The sequence below is a fragment of the Gobius niger genome (genome assembly GCF_951799975.1).
Source record: "Gobius niger genome assembly, chromosome: 19".
Taxonomy (NCBI): Eukaryota; Metazoa; Chordata; class Actinopteri; order Gobiiformes; family Gobiidae; genus Gobius; species Gobius niger.
This window is the reverse complement of record NC_136870.1, coordinates 12,606,338-12,624,977: the sequence shown is the minus strand read 5'-3', so window position 1 is coordinate 12,624,977 and position 18,640 is coordinate 12,606,338. Positions and strand designations below refer to the sequence as shown.

General features: G+C 40.2%; 1 protein-coding gene and 2 long non-coding RNA genes across 3 annotated transcripts; all 3 read right to left on the bottom strand.

Moving 5' to 3' along the window:
* Positions 1 to 70: 70 nt before the first annotated feature.
* On the bottom strand, positions 71 to 727 carry LOC306978767. The gene is made up of 4 exons (XR_013793924.1): positions 591 to 727; positions 452 to 516; positions 320 to 373; positions 71 to 200 (listed from the first exon to the last, which is right to left on the bottom strand). It is a non-coding gene; the product is annotated as an uncharacterized lncRNA (long non-coding RNA).
* Positions 728 to 856: 129 nt separating this feature from the next.
* Positions 857 to 1,388, bottom strand: LOC306978738. Its single transcript, XR_013793918.1, has 3 exons — positions 1,269 to 1,388; positions 996 to 1,174; positions 857 to 930 (listed from the first exon to the last, which is right to left on the bottom strand). It is a non-coding gene; the product is annotated as an uncharacterized lncRNA (long non-coding RNA).
* Positions 1,389 to 3,148: 1,760 nt separating this feature from the next.
* On the bottom strand, positions 3,149 to 9,544 carry slc4a1b (solute carrier family 4 member 1b (Diego blood group); the record flags this gene model as incomplete). The annotated part of the gene is made up of 16 exons (XM_079576984.1): positions 3,149 to 3,251; positions 3,332 to 3,505; positions 3,578 to 3,747; positions 3,817 to 4,058; positions 4,132 to 4,298; positions 4,380 to 4,469; positions 4,560 to 4,808; positions 4,902 to 5,096; positions 5,166 to 5,314; positions 6,304 to 6,507; positions 6,822 to 7,029; positions 7,818 to 8,002; positions 8,168 to 8,210; positions 8,341 to 8,413; positions 9,003 to 9,135; positions 9,391 to 9,544. The coding sequence occupies 16 exons, from the start codon at positions 9,542 to 9,544 to the stop codon at positions 3,171 to 3,173; spliced, it is 2,517 nt and encodes an 838-aa protein (XP_079433110.1). The 3' UTR covers positions 3,149 to 3,170.
* Positions 9,545 to 18,640: the final 9,096 nt, after the last annotated feature.

Sequence of the window (18,640 nt, the reverse complement as noted above, 5' to 3'; positions counted from 1 at the left end):
CAAAATAATTACAGTTAAAGAAACACTGTTCAGTCATTTACATCCAAGCGACGACTGCACAGACCTCCTTGCAACGTCTACTATACTCGTCCTTTTCATCCTGGGTCAAGCTTTTCCATCGTCTTGACCAAACGGTTGTTATTTTCTCCTTTGGTATCCCAGTCATCTTTTGTTCTCGACAGAAAAGATTGTAACCATTCCTACCAACAAATACACCATCATTAATTATATAAAAGAAGTCACTTGAATTATTTGGCAGCATTCTTAACATAAACGTCTTGGGATACTTTTATAATAGTTTGTACATTTACAAACTTACAAAGGGACAGCGGTCGCACTTCTCTTTCCTTTTTTTAGATGTGGATGAAGACTCCTTGTGAAAACAGAGACACAGAATAATTACTTGCACTTTCAAGTTTGGTCCCATTTTTTTTTTTTTTTTTTTAAATACCTCAGTTGGTCCAAGCTCATCTGATATTGTTCTTTTGTTTTTTCCGCTTCTTGCAAATATATTTCCTAAATGCAATATTAACAAAGCAACTCATACAAATTCAAATATTTACTCCAAAAGAAAGTGTGTCCAAACCTACCTTGACTTCAGGTGGCAGTTTTCTGTACTTCTCATTTGCCAACTTCATCAGAGCTCCGGCCTTTATACCAGGGTTCCTTTTCCTCAATTTCGCCTGTTTTTCTGCAAAATATATTGCATTTGCATTCAAAGGCCTCTTGGGGAGCTGCGAGGATGGAAGAAAACATAGATCAACAAACATCTAGCAATACAAGGTGGGACCATATTCAGAATCTAAGACAATACCGCAAAGGACTTTCTACCTGCGTCTCCTCTACGACCTTAACTTTTTTGGATTTTGGATTGTCAATGACACTTTGAGCATCAACAATAAGTTCTGTGAGGGTTTTCATTCTACGGAGCTGGAAAACAACAACAATTAGTTTACTCTTGTGGTTTTAAATTGACATGCTGCCATTTCTCTCACCTTCAGCATTATCTCGCGCCACTTCGCGCTGCATTCTTCAGGAGTGAACTGTTTAAAAGAAACGATCTCCCAATCCAAACTCTTCAGTCCTTTGCTCCAGTTTACGTCTCTCACGCGCTCTGCGATACTTTCTTTCATAGTTTCTAAAAGCGTCTTTACGTTGTCTGTCGTCCACTTGGCTGTTCAACAAAAAATAAACACACACGTCAAGTCAGGACACGCGTGTTGAATTGTTTCTCTTTTACCACTGCAAAGAAGAAGAAGACTACATACCTGAACCAGCAGTCTTCATGATTTGAGATTCACAAAGTAGCCCGCGACGTAAACTGACGTTGGACGAATCCAAAACGTGAAAACAACAACTTCACTTTTGAATAAACTGTTAGCGCGTTTGGATGAGGTGGAAAAACTCGTATGTGATGGTCAGTGGAGTAGTCGTGCTCCTGTGTTGATCGGTTTCTTCTTCTCGAGCCGCACACGTGCAGATCTCAATCAACCACATATTAACCGTGACAGTATCGCCCCCTACTGGAGAGGACCAGTCACGCCCAGCTGCCGTTCTTGTAGCCTGATAAACCACACCCACCTTCTTTCTGCACGAAAGAAGGTGGGTCTGGCCACGCACGGTAGACAAGTTGTTATTGGCGGCTAAGGCCGAGCCGAACCAATCACGACCGTCACAGAGAAATGAGAAGGTTACGTCACTCGCTGCGCCTCTATGTTTTTAGTTCAATTAACGTTAACATCAGCCAAAACTAATCATTGGATGAAGTAGTCAAGGATTTTGCCTCGTGTTCTCCGCGTGAGTTTATATTCACTTCATATTTGTTTAATTGGACACAGCTGTCGTCACGTCCGCTAATCGCTAATTGGTTTATTTCACTGACAATCTGTGCGCGTTAGGCCCGCCCGTTCAAACTGCTCCAATTGCTCCGTGACCAGACTAACTCCCTGCATGGAATGGACAGGGAAGAGTATGGCAGAGCCAGGCAACCGTTCTTGTGCTCATATCGCCTACGTAATTTAGAATTACTGAAATACAATCTGAGACAATTTTGTTGTACGCATGAACAATGACTAATAAAGCACTTGCTTACTTTATATTTCTCTTCCATATTATATTGTGTTAGAAATGTGTATCTTCTGTTAGGCTTACTTGTGACACTCGTCTGCATTGGGACATACATTTAGGCAAGGCAAGTTTATTTGTAGAGCACAATTCATACACAAGGCAATTCAAAGTGGTTCACAGTTGCATAAAATTTACAAGAAAACAAATGAAATCAACAAAAACGTCAGCATAAATTAATCAATTACAGTAAAAGGCAACTGTTTTAAGCCTGGATTTGAACATTGTCAGAGTTGAGGCCTGTCTCACATCCTGATCCAGATTTTAGCTGCTTGAAACTGGAACGCAGCCTCACCATGTTTATTATTGACTCTGGGAACCACCAGGAGACCCCTCCCGGAGGTTCTCAGGGCCCCGAGATGGTTCATACAGCTAGCGTGTCAGAGATGTACTTTGGTGCTAATTATTATTCTCTCACTACATAAACAAGAACATGTTCACAGTTTAATTATGGAAAGGAAAAGAAGCCAGCTACAGTAACTGAGAGTGCAGAGATTTATTAAGGCACATTTATCTTTGTGAAACATACCTTTGGTACATTTTACAAAACATACACATTTATATAGAGATATCTACAAGGACTGTAGTAGCATTTCATCTGGTTTAGTTGTTTTATGAATAGCATAACAAATTTTACATGCCCTTTCCATTAACTGTGCAAGGGACATTGAATTATGAATTACAACAGTTGAAATAAATAAAGCAAAATTGTTTTTGAGAGTTCTTAACCTCTTACCCCCAAACTAAACCAAGCACATTTTATCCAGTTTGGCTTTACCCAAGTGTCAAAATAGCAACAAAAGCGAGGATGAAAACGCAACAAACAAGCAATGAAAGAAAAAGTAAAAGAAAGTGGCAACAACTCAAGGAAAAAGATCTGTTTGTTTTAGCCTTTTAGATTTGGGTAAAGACTGCACTTGGTTCAGGCGGGGGTTAAGAGGTTAATGTCCTTCATAATTCCATGGGGTACAAATTTGAGCTTCATATAAAAAAACTTTATAATTTTTCAAATAAATAAAATGTTGGCAGCTGCGATGCAAGTCGTCTTACAATGGCATCTGAGTTTCACAGTATACATCTTGTCCTGGCTCCTCCTCAAATGTAATTTTGGCGTCATCTGCATCCAACTGAAAACAACAACAACCCGTCAGACCCTTAGAAAAGTGAAACTGAGCTTTGATTAATCAATTAAAGCCAACAAACGTACACATTTGATCTCCAGTTCAGTGAACACTCGGCCCGTCATAAACATTCGTAGGGGGATGGTGAGGATGAGAATAAAGGGAAGTGCGAGGGACAGAGGACTGGACTTTACGATCCATAGGACAACGAGGCACACCACCTGGATGCCTGTGAAGAAGTGCATTCGTCCTGTGCTCACCTGTAGAAAACATAACAGCTCATTTCACTGTACAGACTCATTTTGGGCGGGTCATGTAGCGCTCCCTCTTACTCTTGTGGCATAGGGTTCATTCGGGTGGTATTTCTTGGGGATGAACAGAAGCAAGATGCGATCCCACAGCTGTATACCATTGAGAGAGGTGACTCCCATGTAAAGGAAGATCCCAAACAGGGCTGCCATTGGGATCAGCTTCAGGATCGGCTCCATCAGGATAGACAGACCTCATTTAAAAACAAACACATAAGTCACATATGCGTTAAAATGGTTGCATTGATTCACAGTGAACTTACCAACCAGTAGAGCCACCAGGATCCCGCTGACCCTCTGCTCCATCACCTTCTCGATAACTGGTTTGGGGCCTTTGCTCATCACAGTCAGAGCGTTTGCATGGGTGACCGAGCGCACCGTGGCGGCACTAAGCCAAGGCATACCGAATATGGCACTCAGACCCCCCATTCCCACCAAGAGGAGCAGGTCAAAGTGGAAGCCCGAGCCCTTCACCATCTTCCTCTCTGGTTTGCTGATGATTAGACTGGGAAAACAAGTATAAAACAGTATTATAATGGAGTCAATCTCAAAAATGATGCATTAAACTGGTTTCTCACGTTGTAATCTGTGACTCCAGAAAGATAAGGATAAAGACGAGCACTGCAGGGACACAGCAGGCGAACATAACCCAGACAGGAAACGACTTGTGCTCTCCGAACGGGTTTATCAGCCACCCCCTTTGGGCCGGGTTGGACACCTTCAGACCCTTGGGAACCGTTAGTTTCTATGAAGGGGGGAAAGTCTTTAGGACACCAGTTCATTCTTTCATAGACAGATGAGCAATGCTGATTGATTATTGGCCAACCTGAGTATAGGTGTCATCAATGTAATAGTCGGCGAGGATCATAAGGAAAATGGCAATGGGTACACCGAAGTCACCGAGCATGCGTCTCACCTACAAAGAACCAATACTCAACTATATTTTATACTCAATGTTTTTTTACTCAAGATTTTTTTTTTTACAGTGAAGCACACAAAACCTTACTTTTCCGGGGAGAAAAGTGCCATTTTTAAACTGGCGCAGGAAGTACGCGATCAAGAAACATCCAAACATGAGGAACATGGACAGAAGTGCTGTGTTGGGGTACGGGGGCTTAATTGTGTTGACGATAACTGTTATGTTTCCAGTAGCATTGTCGTAAATGACGCTCTCCTCCATCTTCGGCAGCCATGGATTTTCTACAGTTGTATTCACATGGTCATAGTTTAGTATAAGAGGATGGGCCCTGAAGATCTACAGAGAATCAGGGGTGGGGAAATGCATAAAACAGTGTTAGATTAAGTGAATTGTGAAATTAATGACATGGTGAGATGGCAATGGATTTACCCTTCCAAGCTTGGCAAAGGTCTCATAGATGAAGATGAGGGAGATGAGAATGGAGAAGATTTCTTGGGTGAAGCGAGAGATGTAGCGCACCAAGAAGCTGCCCTCACACGCCACAATGGCCACCACAATGACGATCAGCCACACGCCAACCCACACGCGCCCAACAATGTACTCGATATCTTGGGTCTTGCAGAACTGAACATAGGAAGTATCGAGTTGACCTTTTTTTTTTTACATCACCAACTGTATTTGACGGTAACTTACTGCAAAGAAGGCTTCCTCAAACAGTAACAGAGGACCGGAGAAGCCAATGACCAGCACAGGCTGAGCGGCCACAAAACAGAAGATGATGCCCTGGATGCTGGTGGAGATGAGGAGCTCGGGGACGCCGATCATGCTGTCGACTTTGTCCGCTGCAAAGAAACAGAGCGTGGAGAGAGACTTTCAGCAAACTGTCAGAACTGAGACCAGGTACAGCAGCAGCCCTATCGACCCACACAGCATTGTTTCTCTAACTGTGGAATTTGGGTGCTACTCAGGGTCATCAAAGAGAATATGTGATTTATGGCTTTGTAATGTATCTAAGTTCAATGTTTGTCTGGTTTAGTGATAGTTTATCCACTTAAAATATAATGTAGTTATTTAGGTCTAGACTAAGACATTGCTCAGTCCTGGTTTGATCTTAATCGCGGCCTGATGGCACTTGTAAGGTACAATATTTAAAACAAACAAACATATTTTCTGATAGAGGGCAGTGGCTTATATAAATCTATGGGAATCGAAGATGTTAACAAATGTTGGGCCTTATCGTTTTTTTGTCCCCAGATATAAGGTAAACGTGTTCAAATAAAATATTATTCTTACTGATGATGATTACAATGTAACTCTGTGCATAACTTCAAATCATAACACCACCGCCCAAGAACTAACTTCCTGTTTCGATCCAGCACACCAAAATAAAAGCACCATCTTATTCATTAGTTCATTAGTTCAGCAGTTCTTTAGCTCAACGTTCTTTCTGCCTAACCTTTAACAGACAAAACACTTAAATGTGTGTATTTAATTACTGTATATTCTTGAATGTTGCAAGTACCTGCTGAACTGATCAATGAGACGAGCTGTGTGCTTTTATTTTGCCGTGCCAGATTGAAACAGGAAGTCACTTCTTGGGTAGCGTTATGATTTGAAGTTATGAGTCAATTGTAATATATTCACAATTACAATAACTTTTATATAGTGCAAAAGTCGTTTATTGTTAGTATTTGCTATGGTTCTTATGACAACTATCCAAGTAGTAAGCAGAATGAGCTCCACACTTAACATAGCCAGATCCTAAAAGCAGTTTGTAGGTAAAGAATATCCTGATGTCATCCCAACCCAACTAACATGTCACAGCACTCACCTAACAGTCCTCCAAAAGTGATAGCAGGAGACAGAGCCGCGAAGTAGATGAAGATGACGGCGGCGAGAACCTGAACATTGAGGGCATCGGTGATGTCACTCTTGTAGTACTGGTAACGCCTCTTTATGTCGCGCATCATCCCTCCAAACGGACGGTTAGTGCGCGCCAGTGGGTCTTCAGGAGGGGGTACATTAATGATCGAAGCTAAAAGAGAAAATATATTGTACTTGATAATAATAATGCTACAGTTTGATGTCAGATCGTCATACTATAGAGATTGTTGGGGTTGATCTTTATATATTTATAATAAAAGAATACTTAAAGCCATACTGCATTACATTTCACCAAATAAATGGAAGACTAATGACTAATTTACAAGAAACCAACCTTGGCAAATCATACACCACATAATCACATGGTTTAATCATATATTTTAGTAACAACTTGAAGCAAAATGTATTCACTAAGCTGTACATGTATGTAACACAAGTGCATCTGTGTGCTCTGAGAGGACGTACGTTTCCGTGGCTTGACGTCCAGACAAACTTGGTCGTTGGGCGGACACCGCTCCTGCAGAAGTTTCTTTTGAAAGTTGACGAGGGAGCCGAGAATGGCCTCGTTCTGGATTTCGGTTGGAGGAATGACGATGCTACAGTCCATGAAGTCAGTCACAGCATCGGTGAGCTCCCGGGGCGTTTTGGCCTGTAACGCTGCCAGATTGAACACCTGAAATGAATGGAGAATTTAAATACAATATACGTATGATCCAGAGTCTATTTTTATACATACAGAGGGCTCGTGAGTAATGAATCCTCTTTAACTATTTCTAATAAATAAAGTAAAAAAATAATTAACATTATATTGAACAAAGTAATCAGATCCCGTACCATTACAGACCCGTTCCATTGCTTTCAATCATACACAAGTCACATGCTCTTATTAGACCGCGTTTAGCTTTCATTGTAGCCGGCATTCACTGTGGCATTGTTTCAAAAGCTTCTACAGTGTTTTATAATTCATTTCCACCCAGCACTGTAATCATTTTTCACCAATATCTTGTATTAATGACGGGAGAGCGTGACCACTGTGCAAAGCCTTCTCCAGCACATCCCAAAGATTCTCAATGGGGTTAAGATCAGGACTTTGTGGCGGCCAATCCATTTGTGAAAATAATATCTCATGCTCCCTGAACCACTCTTTCACAATGTGAGCTGAACCCGATGAATCGAGCCATCTTGGAATATGCCTGAGCCATCAGGGAAGAAGAAATCCATTTATGGAATAACCTGGTCATTCAGGATGATCAGCTGAATTTTATTCATATTATTAACTTATGTGTTTTATTGCCTATGGTTCAGAAAGGTACAGTCTCAATATAAGTGTGTATATTTTCAATAAATAGAAGAGAATATTTTTTTAAAAATTGTATCAACAATGAGTTGCTTTAGAACAAACTGTATGAATACTTCCTGGATCCTCTGTAAATAAAGTACTTGAGTGATTTATTGACTGACTTTATCTGCCATTAAAGCTGCCATTGCTCGTCCAGTCTCCTGGTAGTCGATGTCACTGCTGCTGGGGCCGATCAAAATGAAGATGAAGCGCACAGGTCGCGGGGTCTCGAAGGTCGACTCAAGCACCACGGCATCTTTAAGACGCACAAACGCAACTGTGGGCCTCTCCAAAAAGTCCAGCGCTCCTGGTGAACAAATGAGACACAGAAACACTTCAATTCATTTATTCTACTTCATTACATCCTGTGGCGACAGCGGCTCAGTGATTAGATGCAGGGATTCAAAGGTCAGCAGTTCAAATCCCCACTCCACCCTCCTTGCTTGCTGTATTATTACAGTAGTGAGCTTACCTACTAACACCATTGATGCCTCAACACTGTCAGAATCTTGTTTCTGAAATAAAATGAAAACATATGAACACATGAAATAAGGAAAACGGTGATCACACATGTCTTATAAAACTAGAGGTGTACATTATTTTCTCCATTGTGACATCAGTATGAGATTATTTGATTGGACTCACTCTCTCCTTCACTGCAAACTTGTGCAGGTCTGTCCCACCAGTCAGAGCCTGATTCTCCGTGTCCTCAGACTGACTAAAAATACAGCATTAACAAGTCATCGGTACGTGCAACAAGTCACAAAGCCCGCAACAACAGTAACTCATAGGAGGCTGGAGTGTGTGGGTGTTTTGTATCCTCTGGTAACAGTAGATAAATGGACAATCGCAGTTGAAACCATGGGTACAGGGATATAGTATGCCAAGGTGTATTTATAGTATCATCACTAAATACAGGTGGCGAGGAAGGTTAATGTTTGCTACAATGAGCATCATGAAGCATAAACGTGACAAATCAAATCTCTCAAATAGAGTGATCAAGTATAATCTTTACTTTGTTAGCTCTCTGGCAAACTTAACAATGTGAAAAGCTTGATACAATCACTTTAAGAGGTGCTTCCTTTGTGTCGTTACACACAAAAGGCACTCCGCTGCACTAACTACCTTTGTTGACAGTTTTGTGGTCAGACCATGATCCCATAAGTGCATGTTCAAGTCACATGTGCACCATTCAACTTTCTCTTTGCAGAATCATAACAAACCTACGGATGACGGCATCGGCTAAACTCCTAAATGTGGGTCATTTGGAACTGAGTCACTGTTGGGCGCGTCCTGGGACGTTTTACCTGTGGTTTTGGAGAGCCTTCAGGACTCCCTCGCGATCTCCGGGTCGTATCTCCTTTTTGCTCACCAACTCTTTCACGGTTCTTTCAGCAATGGTGGCCAGACTCTGGTCTTCACAGTTGAAAATGATTACTCCTAAATAAACAACGGATGGTGAATGGCATTTAGTGAGGGAAGTTGGCGAACTGTGACAAAAAAATGTCATGTTTTTTTGAGGTAAGGATATTTGTATAGGCCCATATCTACACTATGGTTGCATGCGGACAGTTATGGAAACTTTTCATATACAAATAATGTCAAACCAGGAGAAACTAATTCAACCTTTAAGCAAAATCTTAAAAATGACTGTAACTGCTGTATGCCCTTTAAGTATCTTAACACTTTTCTTACCTGTGTTCATGGCGCGTCTTATTTGTATGAGGCTTTTGAACATCAGGAGGGATATCTGTGAAGACACCCAAACTCCAGCCTGGGGGTCGTAGCTTTCCTCGTAGCCCGCCCATCGCCCCGTCTCCTGCCAGTAGGCCTCCTTCTGATCCTTCATCGGCTCTCTCAGCTTCACCTGAAACGACCAACATATAAGACTCATTTGTACCTGATGATGAATTTGGAAATCAGATCTCGGCTTTGGTCCTGACATGTTGAGGGCACCCGAGAGTGAAACTGGACAGGAGGCTGAATGGATACACGTGGCGCCGCCCACAGGTGTCTCCCAGGAGTGTGGTCAAGCATGTGGTGATGATGAGTGGTGGTTTTAGTGGCCACTGTCTTTTTGGGATGGGACAGTGTGTGTGTGTGTGTCACTTGTAGTACATACAAGGTGAGGCCACATTTGGAGACCTTTACAATAACGGACATTTAGAAGTCAAAACCTCAAACAATACCCTACAAAATGCAAGAAGCAATAATAATAATAATAATAATAATAATAATAATAATAATAATAATAATAATAATAATAATAATAATAATAATAATAATAATAATAATAATGTAATATGATGAATGTGATGATGATGATAATGAAGGTTTTGACATGTTTCTCATTGTCATTTTTCATTCTCTCTTGTGGCGGTAAGCTACTAGCCACAGCTGCACTGGGGCTGACTGATAGAGACGAGGCTGAAAATCAGTGCCTTCAGGCTCTCCGACCACCACCAAGGACACAATAACAATCTGTGCCTAAAGGAGCCTGGATTCGAACTGCCAGCCTCTCGCTTATTGGACAAACTACTCTAACATCACCCATTGGAGGAGGAAGAAGAAGAAGAAGAAGAAGAAGAAGAAGAAGAAGAAGAAGAAGAAGAAGAAGAAGAAGAAGAAGAAGAAGAAGAAGAAGAAGAAGAAAAGAAGAAGAAGAAGAAAAGAAGAAGAAGAAGAAGAAGAAGAAAAGAAGTAGAAGAAGAAAAGAAGTAGACGAAGAGGTAGAAGAAGAAGAAGAAGAAAAGAAGTAGAAGAAGAAGAAAAGAAGAAGAAGAAGAAGAAGAAGAAAAGAAGTAGAAGAAAAGAAGAAGAAGAAGAAGAAGAAGAAGAAGAAGAAGAAGAAGAAGAAGAAGAAGAAGAAGAAGAAGAAGAAGAAAAGCAACGCCAAAACAAAACAAGACAATGGACAAGGTAAAAAGGCAAATGTGAAAAAGAAAAAAAATAAAAAATAAAAATAAAATATAATAATAATAATAATAATAATAATAATAATAATAATAATAATAATAATAATAATAATAATAATAATAATAATAATAATAATAATAATTAGGACTAATGAATTGTCAATAAGTCTGTCTATAGCCAATTAGGTTAAAAAAAAATGCTTTACAAATATAAAAGAATTCAGCGGTACCATTTCTGTGATCTCCTCGGCATTGCGTCTGGGGCAAAGAGCCAAGCTAAGGCTGTAGCGAACATGTGACCCAGTGGCGGGGTGAAAAGGTCCAGAAGTTCTGAGAAGGTTATCGCGTGGAGAGTCCCAGTATCCCATGAAGACAGGCCGCGTGTTTGCAGTGGACAATACCGTCGCGTGCCTGCGCTGGAGCCCGGAGGTGAGTCACATCAGTGCGCCTGTTTAAATGCCCCGGGCCGGGACGATCACAACAAAGACCTCCAGAAAGGCATTGCAGCTAAGAGTAATGTAATCAAATTTTATCCTAGCTTTTACATTTACAAACAGTGAGTAATGTCTGTGGATTTACATAATAATAGGCTTTAATTGAATGGGAAATGTAAACACCCTGCAGATCGACTTTCCTTTTTCTCTAATTTACTGTGGAATTGAAGTAAAGCTCCCCAATAGTTGTGAAACATCCTTCAAATCAAACTCATTCCTGGGAAAGACTGTCGGGAATGAGTTTGGACCACCACTAGAAAGTCAATTCATTTGCACCCTCAGGTATTGGTCCTTGAACAGAAAAGTTAACAGCTATTTAACATGGACCTAGTTTTTTGTAGTTAATATTATATTGCATTTTTAAACATAATCTGCATTTGCATTGTGGTGCACTATTCAAATAAAAATACCATCTTATAAGATCTTAATCATCTTAAGTGTCTGACCTATAACCTACGTGCTGATCCTTGTTATTGGTTGTGATTTGGCAAATGTCAAATTGAGCACGCTGTATTCTTGACAGGCGTGACCGAAAAGGAATACACGTACAAAACAAACATGACTTATGTAAAATATCTCCTCTGTGTCTGTGTTATCGCGGCTTGGATAGAGCAGTAGTTGTCTCTAACAACATGTACAGTTATTTCCAAAACACAAGTGACCAAAGCGTGGAGACAGATAAGAGGCTAGACGAGACATTGTGTTTCTATGTCTCTGTCCGCCTGTGTGTGTGTGTGTGAGTGTGTGTGTGCGCGTGCGTGCGTGCATGTGTGTGCCCAAGTGAAGCATCAAGAGCTTCTGGGATTGTAGGTGCCACCTGTGCAGCCATGATGGTCAGTGTTTAGGGCAACAGGCACTAAATTAGGTGGAGTGAAGCACATCCATACATGCGTTTGCTCAGCATGTCAGGAGACCATCACCTTTCATACAGTGCTCACATGCAGCTCAATATCTACAGGAAAAATTCTAATTTTAGCTAATAGCTTGATGAACAGTCAGTGCACCGCTATGTCAAAGTATTTACTGTTTCCACACAGTATTAAATGATAATCTTCTAAATTATCTTTCAGTAGTTTTTATAGAGCATCATCTTAGTCACTATATTGTTTATCCAATTATGAAAACCTCTTGAGCCATTATTTTGTGTAGAAGATTAAATTGTTGATTCCCATATTTAATTAATAAGAACCGTGTCATTTCCAAACGCCTATTCTCGGTCCATAGTTTTTTCTGCTCAGTGCAAAGTCGTTTTTATAAAGGTTTTCTACACCAGCTGCAGCCACTGCACCATACGACATTTAGTTTATAAGAGAACTGAACATAGCCTTCTAGATTGTTCTGCTGATCCTCATAGAGTTGAGTCTGTGTCTGAGAGGCGCTCCTTACCTGTGTAGGCAGAGTCCAAGCTGCGGCAGTAACAAGTGACTGGCCCGGAGCGTCAGAAAGTGGGACTTTATAAACAGCGGGACTTTAAAGCCTCCCGCCTCGGAGCATATAGGACGGGCTAAAATATGCGCGCACAGTCTCCAGACCCATTACCTCTGATACAGGCACACCATGGGCCTGAGTGTTCTCACCCAAAATATTGATAGTAAATACAGTGCCATTGCAGAAAACCAGTCTGGGCCATTATCCAGCCTGTATCTTATCTGTGCATTTATGTCTGTGTTTGACAGGACAACATGGGCTTGGGTTTCTGGGCTGTTGCTGACGCTAACCTTCACAAACTTAAATTAGACGTGTAAAGGAGAAAAATGACAGTATACCACTATAAGCTGTATTGAAGAAAATGAATACAAATGATAATGACGTAAACCATCTGTATTATAAAAAACGTCATATAGAGTGAGCTGTTGACGTGTTGACTCTTGATTTTGTACTGCAGGATGACTAGCACCAGCGTGTATTGAGAGATTGCAGATGTGCCTTGAAATCTTTAATTTCATTCACTGATTTAAACAGTAATTTAATATAATAACACTGCCCTGAGCAAACTGAGAAAAGAAACTTCTGAACTAAGAAAAGAAACCAAAACAGCTATTACTGCCATAGAGCCAGACACACAGCACCGCATTTCTCACGATTTAGTGGGAGTGTTTCAATTGGAAAGTGTACCATGAGTGACTCAACAAAGCTTGACAATCTTTCCTTTGAACATTGTTACCGAGGACGTTTGTATTGTGAGAATGGCGGAGGTTGAAATCACTTTTATTTTCAATCAACTAAGCCACATAATTTGAAGCCTAAGGGTGTCTCCTTTTAGTGACCTCTCCTCATTTTGAGAGTATTATGTGTAATTGTGAGAGAATTCACTTTTATCCTGTATCACCCAAGTCATTCATCTTTCTCCACTCAAACCTAAAGTGCGATGAGATGGCAATGCACTTTGTCAAAGCAATAATCTTAATCTAACTGAATTCATATACAACAACAAATAGAATGTTTTTTTTTAAAGAATAGTTTATCCAAAGTGCTGCTCGGCAAAGAAAAAGCATATGTCGCACGCACCCAAATGGTTGTATTATATAGAGCCTTTCTACCTATACTTTATGCACTCAAAGCGCTTTACATCAAGGAACCGCTCACCCATCCACACTCTCATTCATACACCAGTGTACACAGACACTGGAGGCAAGAGGGTGAAGTGTCTTGCCCAAGGACACAACAACAGTGTGCGCCTGCAGGATTCAAACCGCCGACACTCCGGTCACAAGACGACCCGCTCGACTCACTGCGTAACTGTTAAATGCATTGCTTCTGTGCATTAGGAGTTGGAAGGGAATTTGCTAAAATATTTGTTGAGCTCAGGGCCGGATCAGGCCTTCACGGGGCCTTAAGCATAATTTGAGCCCCTCATTAAACATTGATTATTGTGCTCTGCATGGTCCTGTGCGAAAGGGATGGGTCCTTTGAGACAACGTTAACAACTCTGCACATTTCCTACACATGAACAGTTCAAAATAAATGTAGGCAACATAAATGTAGTCATAGGCTAGGCCAAATAAACACAATTTCACTATTTTGTTAACTATATTGAGCGTTGTACTGCAGTTTTCACAACATTATTTTGAGTATTCTCAGCAATAACAATGTTCTCTTCAGGGGCCCTGGTTACCTCGGGGCCCTAAACAGCTGCTCAGTCTGCTTACAGGCTGGGCCGGCCCTGGTCGAGTTACGCAAGAGCATAAGGTCACCCACTTTGATGATGGCCTTTGAACCAGCAGTTATTTGACTAGTTTATTCATATTGGTCTAGTGCTTGTTATCCTTATATGTGATATGTTATATGTAAATCCATTGGCTGTTTCTTGGCTCCAATTTTTTAAGTTTTCAGGTTTTGGGCCAAATTGGTCTCTGAACATATAAGCTTTCACCCGGAAATAGAAAATATACCTAATCTCAACAATAACATGTTTAAATATTGCGCTGATTCAATGTTCCCCCATAGAGTTATATGGGACAATGCAATTTCAAGGGCCTTTTTCTCAAAACACATTTTTCTGTCATTGTGGCGACACTATGTCCACGTCAGTCGGACCTAAAGACTTCAAATTTTCCAGCCTTGGACTGAACAATATTTGGAAGATTTTTTTCAGAGGGATTTTTTATTATTTAATACACAGCCCCATTTATTGAGTTTTGAATGTCAAAAAATAAGGTGAATATTAAATTTTTACAAAATTTTCCACCAAAAAACAGCTTATTTTAAAACTAAACAAGAAATCCTAAATCCCCTCTGAAACCCTCTGGTAACTCATTCATCAATAAAATGAAATCATAAATTTGAATGTAGCTCTATCCATTATTCAGATCTAGTCACCGAAAACATGGGAAATTTGGGGCATTTTTTGGCATAAAACACCTTGTTCTTCTATGAAAAGATAAAATGACAGAAAACTTGCAATGCATTTTTTTCTTACATTTATGCCAGTGATCGACAGCAAAAGTTTCAAATTGATATCTGTAAATATACATTTTTTCCCTATTCACCTGCAGTGTCTCGCCTTAAAAACCCAATCCAGCAGAGGGCAGCACAAGGCTGACCAACGATATGTAGTTACACAGGCGGCAGGCCTGTTGGTGGTGAGGAATTGGTGGTACAATACTGACATTGTCAAGTAAAACTAAACCTCTAATTGTTACTTTTTTTCTTCTTCTTTTTAGCAAGTAACTGGAAGGTCCATATTTCACAAAAGTATTGCCCCACTCGATGAGCCAATCATAAGTACATCATGTTAGAAGCTGCATGTTGTGAGCTTGTTCAGCATAGTTTATATTTATTTTATTTTGAATATTTTTTGCTGGCTTATATTTCTCATATATTCTTTAAACAGACGGCAGGCTTCTTTGGTCTATACAATATTCCTTTATTGCAACTCATTTGACTGAAATGTAGAAATAATTCAAAAACATCATTGCATTGTCTGTAAATATCATACATGCTAAAACATAATAAGAACATTATTTGTTCCGAACCATTCCAAAGAACAGCAACTTATAAAAGAACATTTCAATAATAGGCAGGCTACATCGCAAACATATTTATCACATTTATTACAGTACATAAATGAAATCATATTGAATACAGCACAAAAAAAAAAACCTTGCTGTTTAATCGGAGCAGGCAGACGTTGAAGAACTAATAATGCCCTGTTCCCGTCACCAGTTGTGCCACATAGTCACATAACTACTACATATCAATTACATTCAAAAGTATCACAAGTACATTAGTCTTTCTCTGACTTGTAAGTTTTAATGTTAATAATCTGATGACAATGCAGTGGCCATTTGTTTGTTGCTGAACTTCCATATTTTGAACCCACATATTAACTTGTCTGTCTTTCAGTCAGACATGCCAGACCGTTAATGAATAGAAGTGAAGCTGTTCGGTGAAAAGCCAGAAAAGTGGATGGACAGATTGGATCAATACAGTGCAGATGAGAGCGTCCCGTGGGTTTGCTACCATCTGGTCTAACGGACAAAGTGCGAATTGAACCCCCCCAAAATCCAAAGTGATCCAATCTTCCCCACTTTAAGCGGCCTATATTTAAAAACAAATATCTTTTCTTTTGCTTGTATTTTTGAAGATCACTTGTTTACAAGAAAAACCTCTGCGGAGCTCTCAACAAGGAACATAATCTCATCCTCGCAGTCTTGCTGCTTATTGTTGAGTGCTCGGGAGTGATCTGAGGGCTTCCAAGACGCGTCATCTGAGCCTCCCCATCTATTACCGAACATTAGAAGGAGAGCTAGACAGGAGCCCGCATCAGATATGTCTGTTTCTGCAGTGTACACGCAGAAGCCTTGAATAGGTTGCTTTCACATGGTAGCTTCTGAAGAGCCAGTATAGTTCAACATTGACGTTAAGGACAGGCCGGATGTACATGGAAGAATTTGCCCTTAAAGGATTATTTCAGTTTTTTTTTACATAGGGCCTCATTTCCTAGTTATCCAGAGTGTTGTAGATTTGTATTATACTTTGTATTATTTTTCATTCATGCATTCGAAGAGTTTAGTGGTGCTAGGCTAGTGCATGTATATGGTAACTAGTAGCCTGCACTAAAAACAGTCTGACCCAAGCACAGTGCACCGGAGGCACTTGTAACACCAGACTACCGATATAAATGTCTGTGTTTTTTAATATAACCATTTTGCATTTCAAAGAACTTATATTTGAGCAGCATCAGCTTCCTGGTTGTAAGCTACGGAGCGGCGGAGTGATCCGCTAGGTTACCGGATCTACAGTAGTTTGTTTTTACCTGCGGCCGGCATTACTACACGAGGAATTCACAAAGGAGATTTCTACAAATCAGATATGGCAACGTTTGGAGGACGACCCCATGATTTTGAAGAGGTTTTTAATGCAGGCTACTAGTTACCATAGACATGCGCTAGCCTAGCACTAGCTTAGCACCACTAAACTCTTCAAATATAAGGACTGGATAGGAAATCCTGAAATATCCCTTGAAACCGTAGTATTGCAGAAGTTTTGTCCTGTTTAGGTTTCATTTCTCTGTAATTACTGGGCCTATCCACGTAAAACCAAAACTGGCACCAAGTTCAACGTCTTTTGCACACACAAATAAACTAAGGCAGTGGTTCTCAAACCTTTCACCACAAGAACCACCTCATGAAATATTCACCAGTGCTAAATCACAACTAAACAAATCAGGACTGAATCAGGTCTAAAAAAAAAAAAAGGGTCTAAAACAGATCGAGATGTGACTAAACTTTCTCTAAACTGTGTGAAAAGTATATCTAAACCAGAAAAAAAGATCAAATCTAAATGCATTACTAAAGCATAAATAAAAGGAAAAAGGTCTAATTTGCAGATAACCCTGAGTACTGCCTTTTAATTATCAGCAGTGTACTACGGTTTGAAAGCCACTGAACTAAACATTTGATGATACAGAAGTGCAGTATTTCAGACTCTGTTTATTTATATACTTGAATGTCTGAGGATTTTGTGCAATAGAACTGGCATTTGACAGAGTTTGCTCAGTGTCACTATGCAACTTTGACTCTGGAGAAGTAGTTTATTTAATCAGAAACAGTCTGTTTTTTGTTGGACTCTGTTTATCTACCTACATTAATCAATCACACAGATATAATTGTTCTCATAGGATGAATATGGCATGTTTGTGATGAACCCAATCCCTCATAAACAATGATAAGGGAAAACATTTGCATTTTTAATTTTTTTATTTCATTTTGAGCTACACTCATGTTACACTCACACCCGATGTTCACAAATAAAAACACATATAACACTTTCCTCATTACAAACATTTGAACCATTTCTTTTGATTCTTTTAAGGGAGGCCTAAACCTGGAACCAAATCTCTTCTCCTTCAGGAACTTGATATGGGACAGTGGACGCTTCGCGGACCACCCATCCTCTGTCCACTGGCGGGTGACAGATGGCTGCTGCATGGGTGCGTCTTCGCTGTTTGTTTGTTCCAGAGTTTAGCGAACACTTTAAATATACATGTATGGCTATATCATGCGTATGACATAGAAAGTGAATTTTCCCATCATACAATACAAAAAGAACCACTTCACGGAGTTATTTTATTTTCACTACAACATTGACCAACATAAATGAGTATGGCATTTTAGTCCATGGGTCTATATAATGGGGCTATATAATGTTCGTTAATCAACTTTCCAAGAGCCGTTTGAAAGCTTATGTTCAATTATATGGACGGAAGGGCTACACAGACACGGCAGTTACAACTTTACGTCAAGTAATGGTATTCCTCCAATGAAAGAAGATAAAAGTGACTTTACTCTCTCTACATAAAAGTACCTTCAGGTAATTAGGTCTTATAGGGAGCCTTGGCCATTCACACAGCAGCCAGATGCATGGAAACAACCATTTATTTCAGCTAATCTAATCTCCGTCCTCCTCCATGCCGGACTCTCTCACTGTCTCTCTCTTTGGCGTTGTGCATTATTTATAAATCCTTACCAGCTTCCTGTCCTGCACTCGGCGTACCTCGCTGCCCTCAGCCCTGTAAGCTCTTTATAAATCACT